At 43.1% G+C, this 21,096-nt stretch overlaps 1 protein-coding gene across 1 annotated transcript in view; it reads right to left on the minus strand.

Moving 5' to 3' along the window:
- The window catches only part of LOC116976011 (calpain-2 catalytic subunit-like), a 68,104-nt gene extending 54,609 nt beyond the window's left edge, over positions 1–13,495 (minus strand). The window contains exons 1-2 of the mRNA XM_033025484.1: positions 13,115–13,495; positions 6,456–6,525 (exon numbers count right to left, since the gene is read on the minus strand). Coding sequence (XP_032881375.1) covers positions 6,456–6,525; positions 13,115–13,351 — 307 coding nt within the window. The 5' untranslated portion in view covers positions 13,352–13,495. The remainder of the gene's footprint in view (positions 1–6,455; positions 6,526–13,114) is intronic.
- Between the last annotated feature and the right edge of the window lie 7,601 nt (positions 13,496–21,096).

Here is a 21,096-nt window from a genome sequence, read left to right on the forward strand (position 1 = left end):
GTGGAGTGAACAATCACCACTTGCACTGGGTGGGGTGATCCACGAACCACTGCTGTTCACAATTTACATTCATGGCTTGGATTATGGAAACAAAACAATATGTAGATGTGAGCAAATATTTGGCAGGAAAGGGTTGGGAGAAACTAGATTTAATTAAATAGAACCACACATAATCCACATTGCAGGCTCTGTCATTGAACCCTCCCCTTAGTCTAAACACTTTCCAAACATGATACTCCTTCTACGGTATCTTGTATACACTCGATTGAATTGGGACACATTGTTGGAGCCACCAAAGCAAATTTCTTTTGAAGTAATGTTACAAAAGAATACAGTTTGGAAAATCCTGAAAGGCACTGAATGTATAGGTTGCTCCTGCTTCTTGTCAGCATGCTCTTTGTTCCAAAAATTAACTCATTGTCACAGTAAATCCACAAGGTTTAAAGACCAAATTCTGACGCCACATTTGAGGAGGTTTACGGTTCAAGCCACTGACATCCACCAGGAAACATTTGTTCTGTAGACAAGCCTGGAAACTGTTTCCCTGCAAATGTGAATTCCATGTTTTTAAAAAAAAAAATTTTTAGTTTTTTTTTAGTATGTTTTAAAGTCTGTATTTAATGTTTCTTTGTGTGTTTTGTGTGGGGGGTGGTGTGGGGGGGTGAGGGGGAAACCGCTTCGGTCGTCTCCTCCACGGAGAGGCGAGTTTTTCCAGGTCGCCTCCCCCGTGGCCTAACATCAAGGATCGACGCGGCCTTTCCCGGAGACACGCCCGGGGCTTCAGCGGCGGGCGCAGCGTGGACTCTCGGCGTGGAGCGGGTGAGCCCTCGCTGGGGCTCGCTGGAGGGGAGCGCTCCGTTTCGCTGGCCCGGGGCAGCCGGCAGCCTGAAGTCGCGGTCTGCAGAGCTCCAGCTGGTGCGGCGTCTACAGCCCGGGATCTCACGTTGGGGACCCGGGGGAAGAAGAAGCCACCACTGCCGGCCCACGGCCAACTTCTACCGCGGGGCCGGCATGGACTTACCATCACCCCTGGAGGGGAGCTTCGACCGCCGGCCCTGCAGTCTACGGTGCTTCTGGCTGCGGCAGGGACTTTAAATCTTGACCGCCGGCCTGCGGCCTACAACAACTTAAAGCCGCGGTCTCCGGTGAGGAAGAGCCGATCCTGGACTGACTCTGGACTCTGGTCCTGACCACGGGGGGGAAATGGAGGAGGACTGGCCAAATTTTGTGCCTTCCACCACAGTGATGAATGCTGTGGTGGATGTTTGTGTTACAGTTTTATTGTGGTTGTGTGTTCTTTATTATTGTATCGCTGCAGACAACCCAAATTTCCACCAGCCTGGCTGTGTGGCAATAAATTATATCTAATCTAATCTAATCTAATCTACACTTAGCAAATCCTGACGGGGGAGTGTAAATGCCAAGGTATGTGTATTTCAAACAAAGTACCCACCTACTCTCCCTAATGGAGTCTGCACAATCTCAAATAGTGGAGGCCAATTATTATCATTTAATCTCATTGTTGACACAAAAGCATGACATCCACCTAGCCCCACCCTCAACGTTCAACTACTAATGCAACCAACTGCCTTTAAATAGCAGGTGCCCAGCAGGTATATTTGCAGCATATAATTAAATGGACATCAGTGGAGTACACCCCTTTAAGATATGAATTTTGCTCAGGGACATACTTAGCAACACAAGTAAAACAAATGGCAATTTGAAAATTCAAGGGTGTAATGAAATTGAAAATTCTTGACTTTGAATATTCTACTGAAAATGAATATTGAATAGTAGTCTTTCTGCAACAAAAGCTTTTCACAATTCCTCGATACACATAACACTAAGCTAAACTAAACTATTCCTTTCCCCACATGAGCAACTTGCTCAGAGCCAGAGGAGACAGTTTGCAATATTTCATAATGACTTCTTCCAAACTTTTCCCCCCCAAACTGAATCCCTAACCCAAAAAAAGGCAATAGGATGAACCAAAATATCCCAGCTCCATCAGGGGGGTGGTGGAGGTAGATACGATAGTGGCATTTAAGAGGCTTTTGGACTAGGCACATGGAAGTTCAGGGAATAGAAGGATATGGATCAGGCATACCCAGATCACATATGGATCAGTTTAACATGGCTTCATGTTCAGCACAAACATTGTGGGCTGAAGGGCCCATTCCTGTGCCGTATTGTTCTATGTTCTATTTCCGGTCAAAAAATCTATTTAGGTGCAAGGTCAAGGGATCCCAGGCCCCAAGGTCAGATATGCTTAGTTTAGAGATAGTGTGGAAACAGGCCCTTCAGTCCTTCGTGCCGACCAGCAATCACCCGTACACTAGTTCTATTGTACGCACTACGGACAACCTTTACAGAAGCCAATTAACGTACACACCTGCACATCTTTGGAATGTGTGAGGAACCAAGAGCACCTGGAAAAAATCCAGTCACAGGGAGAACATACAAACTCTGTACAGACAGCACCAGTAGTCAGGTTCGAACCTGCATAGCAGCAACTCTAGCACTGTGCTGATAGGAAGGACAGCAAAGCTTTGGCTGAGCCGAGGTCTATGGAGGACAGAGTTAAGAGGCCAACAAGTCATTATGAGGAATGTCAAATCTGGAACTGGTGCAGGCATGAATAAAGATTTCAAAACCAGAGGGGCTAGGACAGGTAATATGTAGTCTTTGGCACAGAAACAAAGTATTGTTAAATTGGACATCATAGAAACATAGAAAATAGGTGCAGGAGGAGGCCATTCGACCCTTCGAGCCAGCACCGCCATTCATTGTGATCATGGCTGATCGTCCCCAATCAATAACCCATGCCTGCCTTCTCTCCATATCCCTTGATTCCACTGGCCCCTAGAGCTCTATCTAACTCTCTCTTAAATCCAACCAGCAATTTGGCCTCCACTGCCCTCTGTGGCAGCGAATTCCACAAATTCACAACTCTCCCTTCTCACCTCAGTCTTAAATGGCCTCCCCTTTATTCCAATACTGTGGCCCCTGGATCTGGACTCACCCAACATTGGGAACATTCACTTCAATCAATTCACTTTTTTTCCTAAAAGAGATGCAGTAGATGTTGAAAATCCAAGATGAAACAAAGTATGGAATAGTGCTGGTTTGGGGAAAGAGGGTAGGTAACATTTTGAGTACAAAGTCGACAGAATATTCAACAGCAGGTTATCCAAATAGCCTCTAATCCATTGGCAAGGGATTAGACCCAAGGGAAATAAAAAGGACAAATTAATGTCAATAGTTGATTCATGGTCACAAGACTTGGCAAATGTCTTCAGCAAGTGTTCTCTTTACTGATGCAAGTTCAATGGAAACCTTAGAGATGTAACTATCCATTTTAACCAATAATCCTACTTCCAGTTTGGCCAAAATAATCTGCAGCCAAAATATTTATTTGTCCTAGATGTTGACTGTACGGATTCCAACATTTTTTCCACCCTCTTCTCCTAGTCTTTCCAGTTATAATGTGCCTTAAGTGAGAGCCTTGAGAGTTTATCAAGGCTCTCACTTAACTTTTTTTCCCCGTTGCCAGCCGGGCAACCTCGGCAGCATTTTAAGTTGCCAAATGACAGTTTAGGTGGTCATTTAAGACGGCTTGCATGACGCGTGCGATAATGTGCTCAGAAGAAGTCGAGACCTGGTCACGGATACGGATGGCGGGCAGAGACGGAGAGTGACAGAGAGAGAGAGCGAGATAGAGAGGGGGCCCCGCACAGAATTGAACGATAGGTGTCCCGGTTGCTTGTCAAGCCGGGCAAAATGGCATGGCTTTTAGGTTGCCCGGCGGGACTGTAGGTCGCCATTGGCACTCAGGCAACTGCTAATTTCGAGCCCTGTTTATGTCACCAATAAGGTAAACAAAAGGTTCTATCTCTAAGTTAAAGATGCATGGGTAATTTGAGACCTTTGCTCATAAATATAGGGGCAGAATTAGGCCATTCGGCTCATCAAGTCTACTCCGCCATACAATCATGGCTGATCTATCTTTCTCTCTCAACCCCATTCTACTGTCTTCTCCCCATAACTCTTGACACCCATACTCAATGGATTAACAGGGAGAAAACAAATGGCGGAGAAAACAAATGGCAAAGAAAGCTGCAAGAGATTCATTGTTTATCTTTCAGGCTAGGGCCATCAAAATGCATCTCCATTTAAAATTTTGCACAGTGGAGTCACATTAGATCCATGAAAAGAATGCAAGTTATAATTAAATAATCAGCATTTAAACCTAGCACTCTGCAGAATTGTGCTTTGGTAGAAAATGTGTTTTGCAATTCTTTTGGATCGATTTGTTAAGGGAATCAGAGACCTTCAGTTACAGCAAACAACTGGTAACCTCAATGCAGCCATTTACTCCAGGTTTACAATAGTGGTGTCAGGGTCAATATTTGGTGCTTTTACTGAAATATATTTGGTGGAAAAATATACTGGATTGAGCACGTGCCAATTTAATGTGATGGGGTCGGTTAAAAAGAGCTGTGAGATATGTTGTTTACTACAACATTATATGGCCAGTTTTGCAATGACAGGGATTACCAACCATGTTATCCTGTATACTCCCTCAACAATGAAGTGTAGCGCAGAGGAATATGCAAAGTTTAATTTCCTTCAACAACTACAGGCAAAGCTGAAGTAACAACATTTACAACCATGAACTCTACAAGTTAAAGTACATCTACCCTAATGTTTAGGTTTCCAATGCTTCGATCAGTAGAAGTGAAAAAAAATATCAACACATAGCAGATATGGACAGCGGATTAATCTTGAAGAGTGTCACATTGAAGTGGATTAATCTTTACAGGTCTTATCAAAATTATTCCTCTCTCCACGATATACAAATTGGTTAGATATTGAAATATCTAAAATTAATGGCTTTCAAGCACAATTCCTGACTTTATTTTGCAGTGGAAAACTTGAGTTTGGCAGTTAGCAAATTCTAGGGATCTATTTTTAGCAAGAAATGAGCAGCAGTTTCCAAATCTCTTAAGAGCTGATGTTTCTATTAGTTCAAAAAGTTTAGTGTTTACTTTTGAATTTAGTGGTACAGCACGGAAACAGGCCATTTGACCCAGCAAGTCCGTGCCGCCCAGCAATCCCCATACAGTAACATTATCCTACAAACTAGTGACAATTTACAATTTTACTGAAGCCAATTAACCTACAAACTTATACATCTCTGGAGTGTAGGAGGAAACCAGAGCACCCGGAGAAAACCCACGCAGCCACAGGGCGAACATACAAACCCCGTTCAGACAGCACCCGTAGTTAGGATTGAACCCAGATTTCTGGCGTGCAACTTTACCGCTGTGCCGCTTCCCATTGTGTTAATTCTTCAATTTATAGCTATGAATTGAAACGGCTTGCAGCTGTATCAACGATTCGAATTTGACTATTTTATTTGCAAATGAGTTGCTAAATTTGGAAAGATCAGCTTAGATGATCCACATATTACAAATGCAGTTCCTCAGTACATATTTTTATCACTCATTTGTAGCACTCTATCACTCATTCGCTGTAACAAATAGGAGTGAAACCAATGAAAGGTACACTAAAGCACAGATTACTAGCATAAAGTACAGTTGCACATTTTCTATACTGTTGTCATTCATTCCTGCACAACTATCCAGATTTTGGCAAATTAGAAGTTTTACCACAGATGATAACTACCCAAAAGTATGCCTACTTTGCAGTAAAGGGAAGGGATTGTTTATATGTAGAAACAAGGAACTGCATATGCACATTAATACACAAAAGGACACTGTGCTAGAGTAACTCAGCAAGTCAGGTAGCCTCTCTGGAGAACATGGATAGATGATGTTTTGCATCTGAAGAAGGTCCCGACCCGAAACCAGGCCATAGCCTCAAAGTAAAAGGACATACCTTTAGAAAAGAGATGTGAAGGAATTCTATAGTCAAAGGATGGTGAATCTGTGGAATTCATTGCCACAGACGACTGTGGTAGCCAAGTCAATGGATATTTTAAACGTGGAGTTTGACAGATTCTTGATTAGTAAGGGTGTCAAGGGTTACCGGGCAAAGGCAGGAGAAGAGGGTTGAGAGGGAAAGATAGATCAGCCATGATTACATGGTGGAGTGAATTTGATGGGCCGAATAGCCATATTCTGCTCCTGGAAAGTATGAAATGTCACCTATCCATGTTCTCTAGAGATGCTGCCTGAGCTGTTGAGTTACTCCATCATTTTGCATCCTTTAAGGATTGTTTATGTCTTGCACAATTTCTGTACAATGCCAGGCCACCACTATGCATAGCTCAAATACAATTAATGCAAAGCTATTTAAAGCAATGGACAGTTATGAAATTGAGGTTTGATGAGGTAGGGTGGGGTAGAGTGCAAGCATGTGGCTTAATTCTGCATTTTACTATGCATACATCAAATATATATTCAAACTACTATATTATAAAAGTATCTTACCTAGCGCTCCCTGGCAGATATCAGTACGTGATGCTCCACCAATGATAAATTCAGGGTTGCCACACACATCCTAAAATAATAAAAAAGAGATAGTCATACAGTGTGGAAACAAGCCCTTTGGCCCAACTTGCCCACGCCGACTAACATGTCCCATCCACACTAGGCCCAAGCCTGCCTGTATTTGGCCCAAATCCCTCTAAACGTATCCTATTCATGTACCTGTCCAAACATTTTTTTTAACATTGCGATAGTACCTGCCTCAACGATCTTGTCTGGCAGCTCGTTCCATATACCCACCACCCTTTGTGTAAAAAAAGCTGCCCCCTAGTTTCCTATTAAATCTTTCCCTCCTCACTGTAAACATAATCCTCTGGTTCTTGATTCCCCTACTCTGGGTAAAAATCACCCTATCTATTCCTCCCATGATGTAGACATGTGGAGAAAATCAACATCTTCCCTTGGAGCAAAGCGAAATGAAAGATCGAGATAGCAGGTTACTAATTATACAGAACTAGTTGTAGAGCTGAAACAGACCCCTCAGCCCATCATGTTCACACTGCCCTTTGTTTTGCTCATCTACACCAATCCCCATCTACACCAATCCCATTTGCCTACATCAGATTAATGCCCATATATGCCCTGCTTATTTAAGTTCCTATCGAAATGTCTCTTAAAGGTATCTGTATCTGACTACTCCACCTCCATTGGTAAAGAATCCCAAAAAAAGACAAAAGAGACTACAGATGATGGATTTTAGCAACAAAAAAAACTGCTGGAGATACTTTGCAGTCAGATAGCATCTCTGATGGGAATTTGCAACCAAAACATTTCAGCTCAGGACCCATCAAACCTTGATGAAGGTTCTCAACCTAAAATGTATCTGTCCATTTCCCTCCACAGATGCCACCTGACTTACTGAGTTCCTCCAGAAGTGTTTATAGCTTAAAAATGCCTTCCCATCAATTCTCCTTTAAAACTCTTTCCTCGCACGTTAGGTGTAATCATACAACAAGGATGCCAGCACCAATTCCTGTGGTTCACCATTGGTCACAAACATACAATCAAATCAAAATCAAATCAAATATGTTTATTGTCATTGCACAACAACTGTACAACAAAATTTCATTGCATCTCCTTCAGTGGTATACATCGAAGACACGGGATAAAAGAACAAAAACACAAACAACCATTGACTCTCATATACCGGCAAGATCAGTAGATGAAATTAATAAATAGATGATAGAAATATAATTTTTTTTTAAATTAAATTGCGTATTATATTGCACCACGAATTGTGTTGTGTTGCCCGCAGTGTTATCTATTTGAGTTTAGCTCTTTTATGGCACATGGGTAGAAACTGTTAATTAGTCTACAAGTGCAGGCCTTCAGAAACCTGTATCGCCTCCCAGAGGGCAGCAGAGTGAAAAGGTGGTTGGCAGGGTGGGATGAGTCCCGTTTGATGTTTGTGGCCCAGCGTAAACATCGAGCCCTGTAAATGTCATGCAGGGAGTTGAGCGTTTGTGATGCTCTGTGCTGTTTTAATCAAAGGCATCCTTCCACCTCTGCCCTCGGCCTCCAACCACCAAGCCAATTCTGGATCCAATTACCTAGCTAGCTTTGGATCCCATGTGCCTTAACCTTCTGGACCAGTCTACCATGCAAGACTTTGTTAAATGTCTTACTAAAGAATATATAAATAACACTTATCTCCCCAACGTCCATCCGTCTTCTTAATTAACTCTTCAGAATTAGTGAGGAATTGCCCAACACAAAGCCATGCTATCACTAATCAGACCTTGCCTTTCTAAATGTACATAAGCTCTCTCCCCTAGAGATTGCCCCAGAAATTTCAGAATATTATCAAATGTAACAGCATCCACCCAGTGCCAACATTTGATCCTACACAAATATCCACTTGCATTATCAATGGAAAACAACCCACTTTCAACACGAGTGATCTTGGATATTCATGCTGCCAATTCTGCAACTAACAAAATAAATGGGACATTTCTAAAGTGGGTAGTACGCAATAAGAATGCTAATGTGACACCCCAATCTTGTGTCAAACAGGAACCTTCAAATTTGGATTCTAGATCATATATATCACTTCAGAAATTATGTGAACCAGATCCTGATTTTGCTTTTAAACATGTAACCTGTCAGATACATTCTTCCCAAACCCAACATTGGGTCAAACTGTACTGCCTGTGACCAAAAGTTTCAAAGGGAAGAAAGAGCTAGCCCATGATAGACACAAAAAGCTGGAGTAACTCAGCGGGCCAGGCAGCATCTCTGGAGAGAAGGAATGGATGATGTTTTGGGCCGAGACCCTTCTTCAGACCCAAAACGTCACCCATTCCTTCTCTCCAGTGATGCTGCCTATCCCGCTGAGTTACTCCAGCATTTTGTGTCTATCGTTGGTTTAAACCAGCATCTACAGTTCCTTCCTAAACACAGACCTGGCCCTCTATCCATGCCAAATGGAAAGACCTTAATTCTAGACAAAACACGGCTGCATCTGTCACATCACATTGTTGTTTGATTCCCCATGAAATCCAAATATGAATGGGATTCCATGGCTGGAGTATTCGGGTATCAAGTATAAATCAAGGTCTAGGATCACTAATCCGAGACCATAAATCAGAGCCAAATCTCATTTATTTCAATGGGATTCTCAGTCTAAAGAATAAGGGAAATTTTAGCTTTGAGGTGTAATTTGTTTTTTAAATTGTTAATTATAATAACAATAGTCTTTAAAATGTCTCAGATCATCAGCAATGTCTAAAATGTTGTAATAAAGTCTCAGTAGCTTTATCAGAAAGCAAGGCCCTGTTCCTCCAGCCTTCACTTCAGTCTCATGTTCGGTCGGTGGCAGCGCTGCGAGTCGGCTGCCCTGCGTGTTCGTTATTTCGACTTTTTTTTGTTTTAATTGTGTGTGTGTCTGGTGTTGGTCTCTTGGTGTGTCTTGTGTGGGAGACGGTGGGGAGGGGAAAAGAAGGGAACCGCTTCCGGTCACCTCCTTGATGGAGAGGCGACTTTTTCCATGTCGCCTCCCTCGCGGCCTAACAGCATGCATTGGAGCAACCTATAGGCAGCAGGCGCAGCGTGGACGTTCCATTGTGGAGCGGGCGAACCCTTGCCGAGGTTCGCCAGATAGAAGAGCTCCGACCACCAGCCTGCGGCCTATAACATCCTGAAGCCGCGGTCTGCGGAGCTTCTAGCCGCGGGCATGGCTTGGACTTACCATCCAGAGCCTGGGACCCCTTGCCGGGGACCGCCGGAGAAGAGCTCCGACTGCCGGCCTGCAGCCTATAACATCCTGAAGCCACGGTCTCCAGTAGGAAAGTGCTGAGTCTGGACCTCTATGCCGCGGAGTGTGTATGACCGTCCTGACGTCGGAGTTGTGGAAGACATCAGAAGATCTGCCAGGCTGGATGAGTTCCTCTGGCAATGTTTTTTTTCAACATTCCAGCATCAGCAGTTTCTTGAGTCACCAAGTATCAAAATCCAATAGTGCACAGACACAGGGTAGATAAAAATATCTGTGCATCGATCAGTGCGCTTGCAAGCTCAGACCACATTTAAAATCGTATTTTGAAAAAAAAAACACCTGATGGCAATTTATGAAAAAGTAAAGATACTTTCCTAATAACGAATCAGGAATTTATTTAATGCATTAGCTCTTAATATGACTAACTTCCACTAAAAGAAAGTCCAGAAAACAGCCTGGTGCAAGGTGCAGTGCACAAGGTGTTGGTGCAACAAATCATTAAGTGTCAGCAAGCATCAGGCACCACCGCCCAAGCGATTCACCGGCTGCACACCTGTTTGGACATACACATCATCAGCCCCACATTATAATAAAGGTAGCCCGCACTTTTTACAAAAGCAAAAATTGTGCATTTTATTACCCCTGCCATGTCTGACTAAAGCAAAGGCCTTCCATGTTCATAAATCATAAGAGCAGACTTAGGCCATTCAGCACAGTCAACTCCACCATTCAATCTTGAACGATCTATCTTTCCCTCTCAACCCCACTCTTCTGCCTTCTCCTCATAACCCTTGAAAGCCATACTAATCAAGAATCTGTCAAGACCTTTGTCCAATATTTAATCCAATGTTATCAAGGCCCCTGTCCACTACTTCTATCGAGTATAAGTGAATTGAACAGAAGGTGGCAGTGGATCAATCCTGACCTTGGATGTTCTCCATATAGAATTGACATGTTTCTCCCAGTGGTGTGTGGGTTCACACATTACAAGGACATAGGTGCCGACAAAGTTGCAAAGCACACCGGCTCCTCCTTTTGTCCCTCCCCCCCCCAACAGTTCCCCCACGATGGGTCCTCATTGTATAAATGTTATTAGCCAAGTATGTATACATACAAGGAATTTGCCTTGGTGCTTTTCTCGCAAGTAACAACACAATATACAGTAAAAAATTAAGAATAAAATATTATAATTCAAACATGCGAAGAATGAAATAAAATACCAGAGCAAAAGGAGGCTACAGACTTTTGGTTGTCGAGTAGAGCTACTGCTCGTGGAAAAAAAATGTTTTTATGTCTGGCCGTGACAGCTTTGACAATCCGCAGTCGCCTTCCAGAGGGAAGTGCTTCAAAGAATTTGTGGCCAGGGTGAGAGGGGTCAGAGATGATCTTTCCCACTCACTTCCTGGCCCTTGCAGTGTATAGTTCGTCGATATAGGGGGGAAAGGTTGCAGCCAACAAATTTCTTGGCTGATCGAACGATGCACTGCAGTCTCCTAATGTCATGCTTGGTGGCTGAACCAAACCAGACCATGATGGAGAAGGTGAGGACAGACTCGCCGTGATGGTCAGCATGGACTTGGTGGGCTGAAGGGTCTGCTTCCGTACTGCATGACTATGACTCTACATTGAGCAGCATAAAGCAAAAGGCCTCTGGGCTGTAAGTGGCCAGGAAAAGTTACTGCAGTGGTGAAGGAACTAAATTGGAAACCACGTACAGTATGCAGCCAACCCGACAAGACAAAGTATTAAATTAAATTATTTTATTATGCTAAACAAAATGTGATTTGAATAGAGAATGGGCACACAGGACTTGAAACAAAGTGGAATTAAAACCATTTTAAAAAAAGCCACAAATCGCTGGGGTAACTCAACGGATCAGGCAGCTTCTCTGGAGAACATGGATAGGCGACATTTTAGTTTGGGACCCTTCCATGGAATTGCATATGCTGGTTTAAAAATAAGAGGGACCCAACCCGAAACGTCACCTATCCATGTTCTGCAGGGATGTTGCCTGACCTGCTGAGTTACTTCAACAAGTTCTGTTATTTTTTTATAAGCCAACATCTACACTTCCTAGGTACACAAAATTGCTGGGGAAACTCAGCGGGTGCAGCAGCATCTATGGAGCGAAGGAAATAGGCGACGTTTCGGGCCGAATCTACACTTCCTTGTTTCTACACTTCAAAATCATAACTAGTACCAGTTTATCGAGAAAGTGCGTGTAATCACACAACTGGTTTATTGCTAAAGGTTGACACAATGTTTTGGAGTAACTCAGCGGGCCAGGCAGCATCTGTGAAGACCTTTGCTCAGTCCGCCTTGGTCTACGCGATCTCCTGGTCGCTAAACACTATCTCCCACACTGACCTTCCTGTCCTGGGCCTCCTCCACTGTCAGAGTGAGGCCAAACGCAAATTGGAGGAACAGTACCTCATATTTCACTTGGGCAGCTCACAACTCAGCGGGATGAATATTGATTTCTACAACTTCAAGTAACCCTTGCTTTCCCTCTCTCTCCGTTCCTCCCCCACCCTAGTTTTCCAACTAGTTTCGCTGTCCTGATTATTTTCTGCTGCTTGTATGCTCCGTTGTCACCTTCCTCTCCCTACAATGAATCATTCTACATTTCCTTATCAGCGTCTGCTTTGATCTATCGTTTTCACACCTGACCCTCCCATGTCTCTAGACTCCCTCTCCCCTGACTCTCAGTCTGAAGAAGGGCCCCGACCCAAGACGTCACCCGTCCTTTTTCTCTAGAGATACTGCCTGGCCCTCTAAGTTACTCCAGCGCTTTGTGTCTATATTTAGCAAAATCCAGCATCTGCAGTCCTGTGTGTCTATATATTGGCCCCTCTCCAAAATAGTTATAGTCTCTCATTAAAGCACTGAGATAAGTTTCGCTGAAGTTGAGTCCCAACCCGAAACGTCGTCGGTCCACTCCCCTACATCTGTTCCCTGGCCCGCTGAGTTACTCCAACACTCTGGCTTTTACGTTTAGTTCCTGTTGTGTTGGATCGCCAGATCAGGTCACAGTTTCCAGGAGCTCATCCTGTTATGCATTTTCAGTGTTTACGTAGCAATGTTTTCCGATACTTGGGATGTTATGTTAAATCTTTGACTGGGCTATTTGCACGGGTTTGGCTTTTTAAAACAAAACGCAATCATAGTTTCAATCTCACAGTGTTCGGTGTGAAGGGAAGGCTATTTACATACACACACAGCCTGGAAACACTCCTAGGGTGTGCCGCTAACGCAAGAGTTTCTACGACAAACAAGCTGAAGTTGCCCGCCCTGTTGTGTAGCATTGTCAGCTGCAGAATAGATAACCTGAACAAATTAAAACATTAATTGACAACGATATATTTTTGTTAAGGAAGTTCATCAATACCTTCGGGCGAATCCACTCGACGTCTCTGGTTTTGTGCGAGTCAGGTCCGAGTTCTTTGAATCCCAGGGATGTAGGACAAGCAGGGAAAGACTCGTCACAGAACAAGTTTCCAGTATCCAAGCAATGCTGCCGGATCGCTTCATAATCTTGATTGAGAAACTTCACCGGTTGCTGCCAGGAGCCGATCCCGGCCGCTCTCTCCCTCTGCTTCTTGATATTAGATGCCATTCCTGACATAATGACGGCCGATCCGCGGGGGGCGCGCTATACTCACGGCGAATTGGTCACGGCGTGGAAATCCTGCCTTCTCTGGAAGGAAACTGTTGTGCAGCTTTCACTGAGACGACCGGAGTGGATATGGGTGGATCTCCGGCAGTACCTGCAACTGCAAAACGCAGTTCCCACCCATCCCCTGATTTTAATAACCTTCCTACCGCCCAATACAACGTCAAACCGGTCAGCATTTTGAGAGGGATGGAACAAAAAAGAAAATCAATTGTACACGTGACAATAAAAATACCATTGAACAATTAGCTATCAGCGGGTCAGGCAGCATCGTGAGAGAACATGGATAGATTGGTATCCAGGTTGACTAATTTCAATGTTAAATTGTTCAGTAGACGTAATTAAACTTGCCTCTATTCATTGTAACCAGACGTGAAGGATGGTCAGTGTGGACTCGGTTGGCCAAAGGGCATGTGCCCAGACTGTATCTCTAAATTAAACTAATCTAAACTAAAACAAAAAATCACATTAAGAACATTTCCTCAGGTTGGTTTATTTTTTTTTAAATCTTCTTCTCAGGCAGTCTACCCAATCTAAGGATTTCATGACACTGCAGTTCTCTGGGGTCTGAGGAGGCCGATTAGGTTATTTTAACATTTAATTGCCCATTGAACCAGGAGAGATCCTCTGATTTGATGGTGATGGGAGTGCAGAGCTTAATTGTGAATGAGTACTATTGTATTACCGTTGATGGCCCAGCCCTGAGAAGTTAGATATGTTAATAGTCTTCCCCATTTAGCGTGGCGGTGGCCCCACACGATATGATGAAATGTATTTTCACTCTGATGGTCAGTGTATGATCAGAGACTCTTCTGCAGATGGTGCAAGGGGCATCTGATGTGGTGGACAGTTGGATCATTTGTGAAGTGGTGCACTATGCTGGATAGGTGCAGCTTCAACAACCAAGTGTGGAAACTGGCCCTTTAGCCCACCGGGTCCGCGCTGATCAATGATCACCCATATACTAGTTCTATCCTACACCATAAGGAAAATTTACAGAAGCCAATTAACCTGCAAACCTGCATGTCTTTGGAATGTGGAAGGAAACCGGAACACCTGGAGATTCCCAACTTGACACCATTTAGATAGTAATCTGTCTTCCTGTTTTTGCTACCAAAGTGCATAACCTCACATTTATCCACATTAAACTGGATCTGCCATGCATCTGCTCACTCACCCAACCTGTCCAAGTCACCCTGCATTCTCATAGCATCCTCCTCACAGTTCACACTGCCACCCAGCTTTGTGTCATCTGCAAATTTGCTAATGTTACTATGAATCCATTCATCTAAATCATTAATGTATATTGTAAATAGCTGTGGTCCCAGCACTGAGCCTTGCGGTACCCCACTAGTCACTGCCTGCCATTCTGAAAGGGACCCGTTAATCCCTACTCTTTATTTCCTGTCTGCCAACCAATTTTCTCTCCACGTCAGCACTCTACCCCCAATACCATGTGCCCTAATTTTCCCACTAATCTCCTATGTGGGACCTTAACAAATGCTTTCTGAAAGTCCAGGTACACTACATCCACTGGCTCTCTCTTGTCCATTTTCCTAGTTACATCCTCAAAAGATTCCAGAAGATTAGTCAAGCATGATTTCCCCTTCGTAAATCCATGCTGACTCGGACCAATCCTGTTACTGCTATACAAATGTGTCACTATTTCATCTTTTATAATTGACTCCAGCATCTTCCCCAACACCGATGTCAGGCTAACTGATCTATAATTCCCTGTTTTCTCTCTCTCGCCTTTCTTAAAAAGTGGGATAACATTAGCTACCTTCCAATCCACAGGAACTGATCCTGAATCTATAGAACATTGGAAAATTATCACCAATGCATCCACGATTTCTAGAGCCAATTCCTTAAGTACCCAGGGATGCAGACCATCAGATCCAGGGGATTTATCAGCCTTCAGTCCCATCAGTCTACCCAACACCATTTCCTGCCAAATGTGGATTTCCTTCAGTTCCTCCGTCACCCCAGATCCTCTGGCCACTAGTATATCAGAAAGATTGTTTGTGTCCTCCTTAGTGAAGACGGATCCAAAGTACCTGTTCAATTCATCTGCCATTTCCTTGTACCCCATAATAAATTCACCTTTTTCAGTCTTCAATCAAAATATTACTGATTGTATGCCTCGTTGTCACCTTCCCCACAGCTACCAATGTACCATCCTACATTTCCTTGACCATCTTCCCCTTTGATCTGTGTTTTCACCTTACCTTTCTATATCTCTATGTCTCGCTCTCCCCTGACTCAGTCTGAAGAAGGGCCTTGACCCAAAACATCACCCATTCTGTCTCTCCAGATATGCTGCCTGTTCCACTGAGTTACTCCAGCATTTTGTGTCTATCTTCGGTGTAAACCAGCATCTGCAGTTCCTTCCTATCCCTTTATCCACTATTTGCCACTGTTGCCTAAAAAGATGCTATTAATCTGATCGTTGCCTATTTCCTTCGCTCCATAGATGCTGCCTCACCCGCTGATTTCTCCAGCATTTTTGCCTACCTTCGATTTTCCAGCATCTGCAGTTCCTTCTTAAACAAACTATTAATCTGATCTTCTGGTTTGCAATCCCAGAATATGGACTGCCATTTGCAGATGCAACTTCCAAATTCAATTATCATTCACATGAGTAAGTGCTTCCTGATTCCACTCCTAATAGATGTACTTTCAAACTTATCATTGTATTCCCTAACTCTTTCTGCATTTTTCCAAAAAAGAAAATAGTTTAATTGTATTAACTCTCTCAAATCTGATTTTCAGATGTCGAGATCATCCTTTTAACCCAGGTGGTAATTTTACGCCCGCATCCTGTTCATGGACTTCAGTTCGGCATTTAACTCCATCAACCCGGTTAAACTCTTCCATAAATTAACGGACATGAACATTGACCCCTGCATCTGTCACTGGATCTACAGCTTCCTTTGGAACAGACAACAGAGGGTGAAGATACATAACACCATATCTCACCCCCTGCACCTCAGCACAGGAGCCCCTCAGGGCTGCGTCTTGTCACCCTGGTTATTCTCACTCTACACAAACCAATTCACATCCCAGTATAGTTCAGTTAAAATATATAAATACGCAGATGACACAACCATCATAGGTCTCATCTCGAACAATAATGAAACAGAATACCGCATTCAAACACACAAAGCAGTCACTTGGTGCACAGATAATAACCTCTTACTCAACACATCTAAAACACACCAACTCATCATTGATCTCAGACGTAAGGCACAACCCAAGACCCCCCTACTCATCTCAGGCGAACCCATATCCACCACTGACTCATTCAAATTTCTTGGCACTCACATAAGCAATAACCTCAAATGGAAAATCAATTCAAATCACATCTACAAAAAAGCCAACCAAAGACTCTTCTTCCTCCGCCAGCTCAAGAAGTTTAGAGTGAGGAAACACCTCCTAATCCGATTCTACACAGCCATCATCCAAAGCATGCTCACTTCATCAATTACAGTCTGGTTCAGCAGTTTAGACACTCCCGTAATAAATTACAGCGCATAGTTAACAAAGCATCCAAAATCATCAGCACTCCCCTTCCATCAATAGAATCACTCCATCACAAACGGTCCGTGTCAAGGGTGAAGAAAATCATCTCTGATCCCTCCCACCCAGCTCACCACATCTTCCACCTGCTGCCATCAGGAAGGCGCTACAGCTCACTGCCCGCCAAGACATCTCGATTTAAAAACAGTTTTTACCCACACGCAATCCGAATTCTGAACACACTATGACAACAGCACATATCCTCCCCATGCATGTACTGTATATTGTATGATGTTGTGTTTTATGTTATGTTTGACGGGAATCAGCCTACCTTGTAACATCCTGTACTGAACCTGAATTCCACCAGCTTGACTGTGTGGTCATTAAATAATCTAATCTAATCTAATCTATAGGTTTTGGCATCAGCTCCCCACATTTAAATTCCAATCCTCATGAGAGAAAGGCTGAGATTTATTTGCTTTCAGAATTCCTTTTAGTTTCTTTAGCCTTTATTGATTTACACACATTTAATCTGTTTTGCTCTTCCATTAGCATTAAAACCACTTCTGATTTTCTTTCCTCAGATTGAAAATTGCTGACCTCAGACATTCTAACGCTGAAAATCATCTCTTCATCAAACTCACGTGGTCTATCTGTAAGCCTTGTAACTTTGTGGATATGCAGGGATTTGGGTACTTTAGGAAATGGCAGGTGTCAGTGAAAGACTGGGCTTCCCTGATAGTGACAATACATTGCAAGGTGCTGGAGACCCATGTGACCCAGCTGTCGCCAGTAAGTTTGGACCTCTGAAGAAGTTCCAGGAAGCTTCTGCCCATGTGACCCACATGTCACCACCAAGTCTGGGTTCCTAAAGAGGTTTCTGTTATGTTTCAATACACTGACGCTTGTTCCTTGTTGGTGATTGGTCTAGAGGGGTTACCGCACTGAATATGTTTTTACTTTGTTTCTGTGTACTGAATAGGTGCCGTGATTGTTTTGTGGGGGTTGCCTCCCCCTGTACTTTAGCACCGTTAGTTTTACCGCCACTGTATAGGGGTATATAAGGGTGATCGTTTTGTTGGGGCGTGTCGGTTGTCTTTCGTTCTGTTCTGTTTACGCGAGGCTGCTGAGGGCTAGAGTGTGTCGATCCGAGGCCGGACTCGCGGTGTTGTATACCAATAAATAAAGGTTTGGACTCTAGTGTTCGACTCAGTGATTTACTGAACCAGACTAGGGAGAGAGTATTAGATCCGGAATCAACAATTTCATACTTCAACTTTTGAAAACCAATATAGTTGCAAATGTTAGAAATTATTTAATTGCTTGATGGAAAGATACAGCGTGCAAACAGGCCCACCAAGTCCACACCGACCATCAATCACCTGTTCACACAAAATCTACGCTATTCCACTTTCACATCCATTCCCTATACACTAGGGGCAATTTTACAGAGGTTATTTAATTACAAATCCGCATGTGGAATTGGGGGGAAACTAGAGCACCCAGAGAAAATCTGGGTCAGAGGGAGAACATGCAGACTCCACACATGGGCTGTGTGGCAGGGGCTCAACCAGCTCTGCCACAATCTAAAACTAAAATAGAAAATTGCCAGAAACACTCTGCAGGTAGGTATTATCTGTGAAGAAAAAAGAGAATGAATGTCGCATTTTGCACCCTTCATCGGTAACCTCTGTAACTGCCCGCGCTCTCGAACACTAATTACTAGGGTTCCTAATAACATTTGTTATCTATAGTTTCATCCAATTTGATAATGCTTGTAGTGAAAGCATAGGTTCCAGGAAATACCAGAAGAGTAGTAGAAATCTCAGCGGGGAAACAGTGAGAAAGAGTATCACAGAACTCCCATCAAAGAGAGGAAGAAAATTACATCAAAAATGGGCATTCCTCAAAGGATTTGCCATCGGGAAGAAGGTATAACCAACCATCAGGCTAGTGAGCACCATGAACTCCAACTAAACTACGATCTGCTTGAGTTGCACTAGACTAGGGGCTTTGGGCTTTGTACTGTATAGGATTTTTTAATTTATTGAACTTTTTTGTTGTTCATTTGTTTATTATATATTATCTATTGAGTACTGTGTTTACAAGCGTGTTGTGCTGCTGCTGCAAGTAAGAATTTCAAGTCAAGAGTCAAGAGAGAGTCAAAGTGTTTTATTGTTTCATTGTCCCGTTTTGGTACATATGACAATAAAAGACACTCTTGATTCTTCTGTGAAATATAATAGTAAGATTAAACGAGAACTTACCAGTTTGAAGTTTGATCTGTATTTTATGAGGAGTTACGATGAGGGATTACGTGAAGAAGAACCCCGCCACGACGCATGCGTGTCATTCTTCAAAGCAGCGGTGTGAAATCACAGATAACTGTAATGACTAAACATAGTAAGATTAGAGAAGAGATACTAGTTAAGTATATGATCAAGGGTGGGAGTGGAGGGCACGTAATCCCTCATCGTAACTCCTCATAAAATACAGATCAAACTTCAAACTGGTAAGTTCTCGTTTAATCTTACTATTTTACTTCGGAGTCACGTGAGTGACTACGTGAAGATTTTAAAGCTCTGTGATTTCATGCCATGGAAACGAGTCCATGCATCACGTCTGCCTTGATAACTGTAGGAGGAATTGTGTTAACATAATTTGGACATGAATTCGACATTGAAATCATAAAATTTATTAACACAAATTTATAACCCCTTTTTATGGGTTTAAATTAATTTACAGAACTTAAAATTGTTTCTGCAAACGTTCCAGGTTTCATTACTGGTTTATTGTAAAATAATTGGAATGTTTTTTCCCCCCCTGACCGTCCTGCTGCCTTGAGGATTTGGTCCATTGGTACATCCAACTGTATCGCTGCCGATGTAGCTGCAGCCCTGGTGGAATGAGATTTTAAAATATTAGTATCCACCCCAGCCTGTGTTAGCACCTGTTTCAGCCATCTTGAGATGGTCTGGACCGTCACTCTTTGTGTGGTTGCTAGTGACTGACCAAAAGTGCCTTCTAATTGCCTCTTAGGATTTTCGTTTTCTCCATGTATAACGACAGATGTCTTACTATACACAGACGGTCATCTCTTGGGTATGACCTAATTGTATATTGAGGCCTGCTGATCCCTGTCTGTTCTGCTTACTAACTTATAGATATGAAACGTAATATTTTCTGTTGAGGAAGTAATGTTGTCTAGTCTTAGTTTATGCAGACTGTACCCTCTGTGCCGTGACCAATGCCATTAGCATGACTGTTTTTAATGTCAGTCTGTGTAGGGACAGAGCTGTTGCTTGAGACCAATTCCTGAGCATCTTCAGGATAATACATACATCCCATATTTGGGAGTACCTGGTTCTTGGGGGATTAGTATTAAAAATTCCCCTCATAAGATTTGTTACCAGTGGGTGAGTCCCAATAGAGTAACGCTCTGTCCCCTGCCATAGGTAAGTCGATAGGGCACTTCTGGCGCAGTTGATGGCACTGTAACTGAGCCCCTCATCATAGTGGAGGCCTGCCAGATATTCCAGAACAGACGGGATATTCATGTCCCTGTAGGTGATGTTGTTTTTATGGCAGTTCATCGCCCACTTCCTGATATAGACCAGATACTGTTTTTTGGTTGACTGTCTTTGGGCCGCCGAGATCATGTTCACTGCTCGGTCCGTCAGTCCCAGTTGTAGTAGAGGTGTTTTTAAAACTCTACAAATTAATAAGTTCAAATGTTTATGGCATGGGTGGCTATCCCTTGTTACGGGATGTAGCAATAAATCTGGTCTATGTGGGATGGTGATACATGGTTCTAATACCATGTTTAATACCACTGGGAACCATGGTTGAGTAGGCCAATCGGGTACTACCAATACCAGACGCAGAGTCTTGTTGTATTTTCCTTAATACCCGACTGATGAGGCAGGAAGGAGGGAATGCGTAAATAAACAATTTCCTCCCCCAATGCAGCGAAAATGCATCTGTCGCCGCTGCCCCAGGGTCTGGTTCCCATGAAACATAATTTGATAACTGGTGGTTAAGTCTGGATGTGAATAGATCGATATCTGGTGTTCCATATTTTGCTGTAATATCAGCAAACACTTTTTTATTCAACATCCATTCGGTGTTTTCATTAAATTTGCGTGACCTGGTGTCTGCCACTAAATTTAGTCTTCCTG

Source organism: Amblyraja radiata, chromosome 8 (genome assembly GCF_010909765.2).
Source record: "Amblyraja radiata isolate CabotCenter1 chromosome 8, sAmbRad1.1.pri, whole genome shotgun sequence".
In the NCBI taxonomy this organism is placed as follows: domain Eukaryota; kingdom Metazoa; phylum Chordata; class Chondrichthyes; order Rajiformes; family Rajidae; genus Amblyraja; species Amblyraja radiata.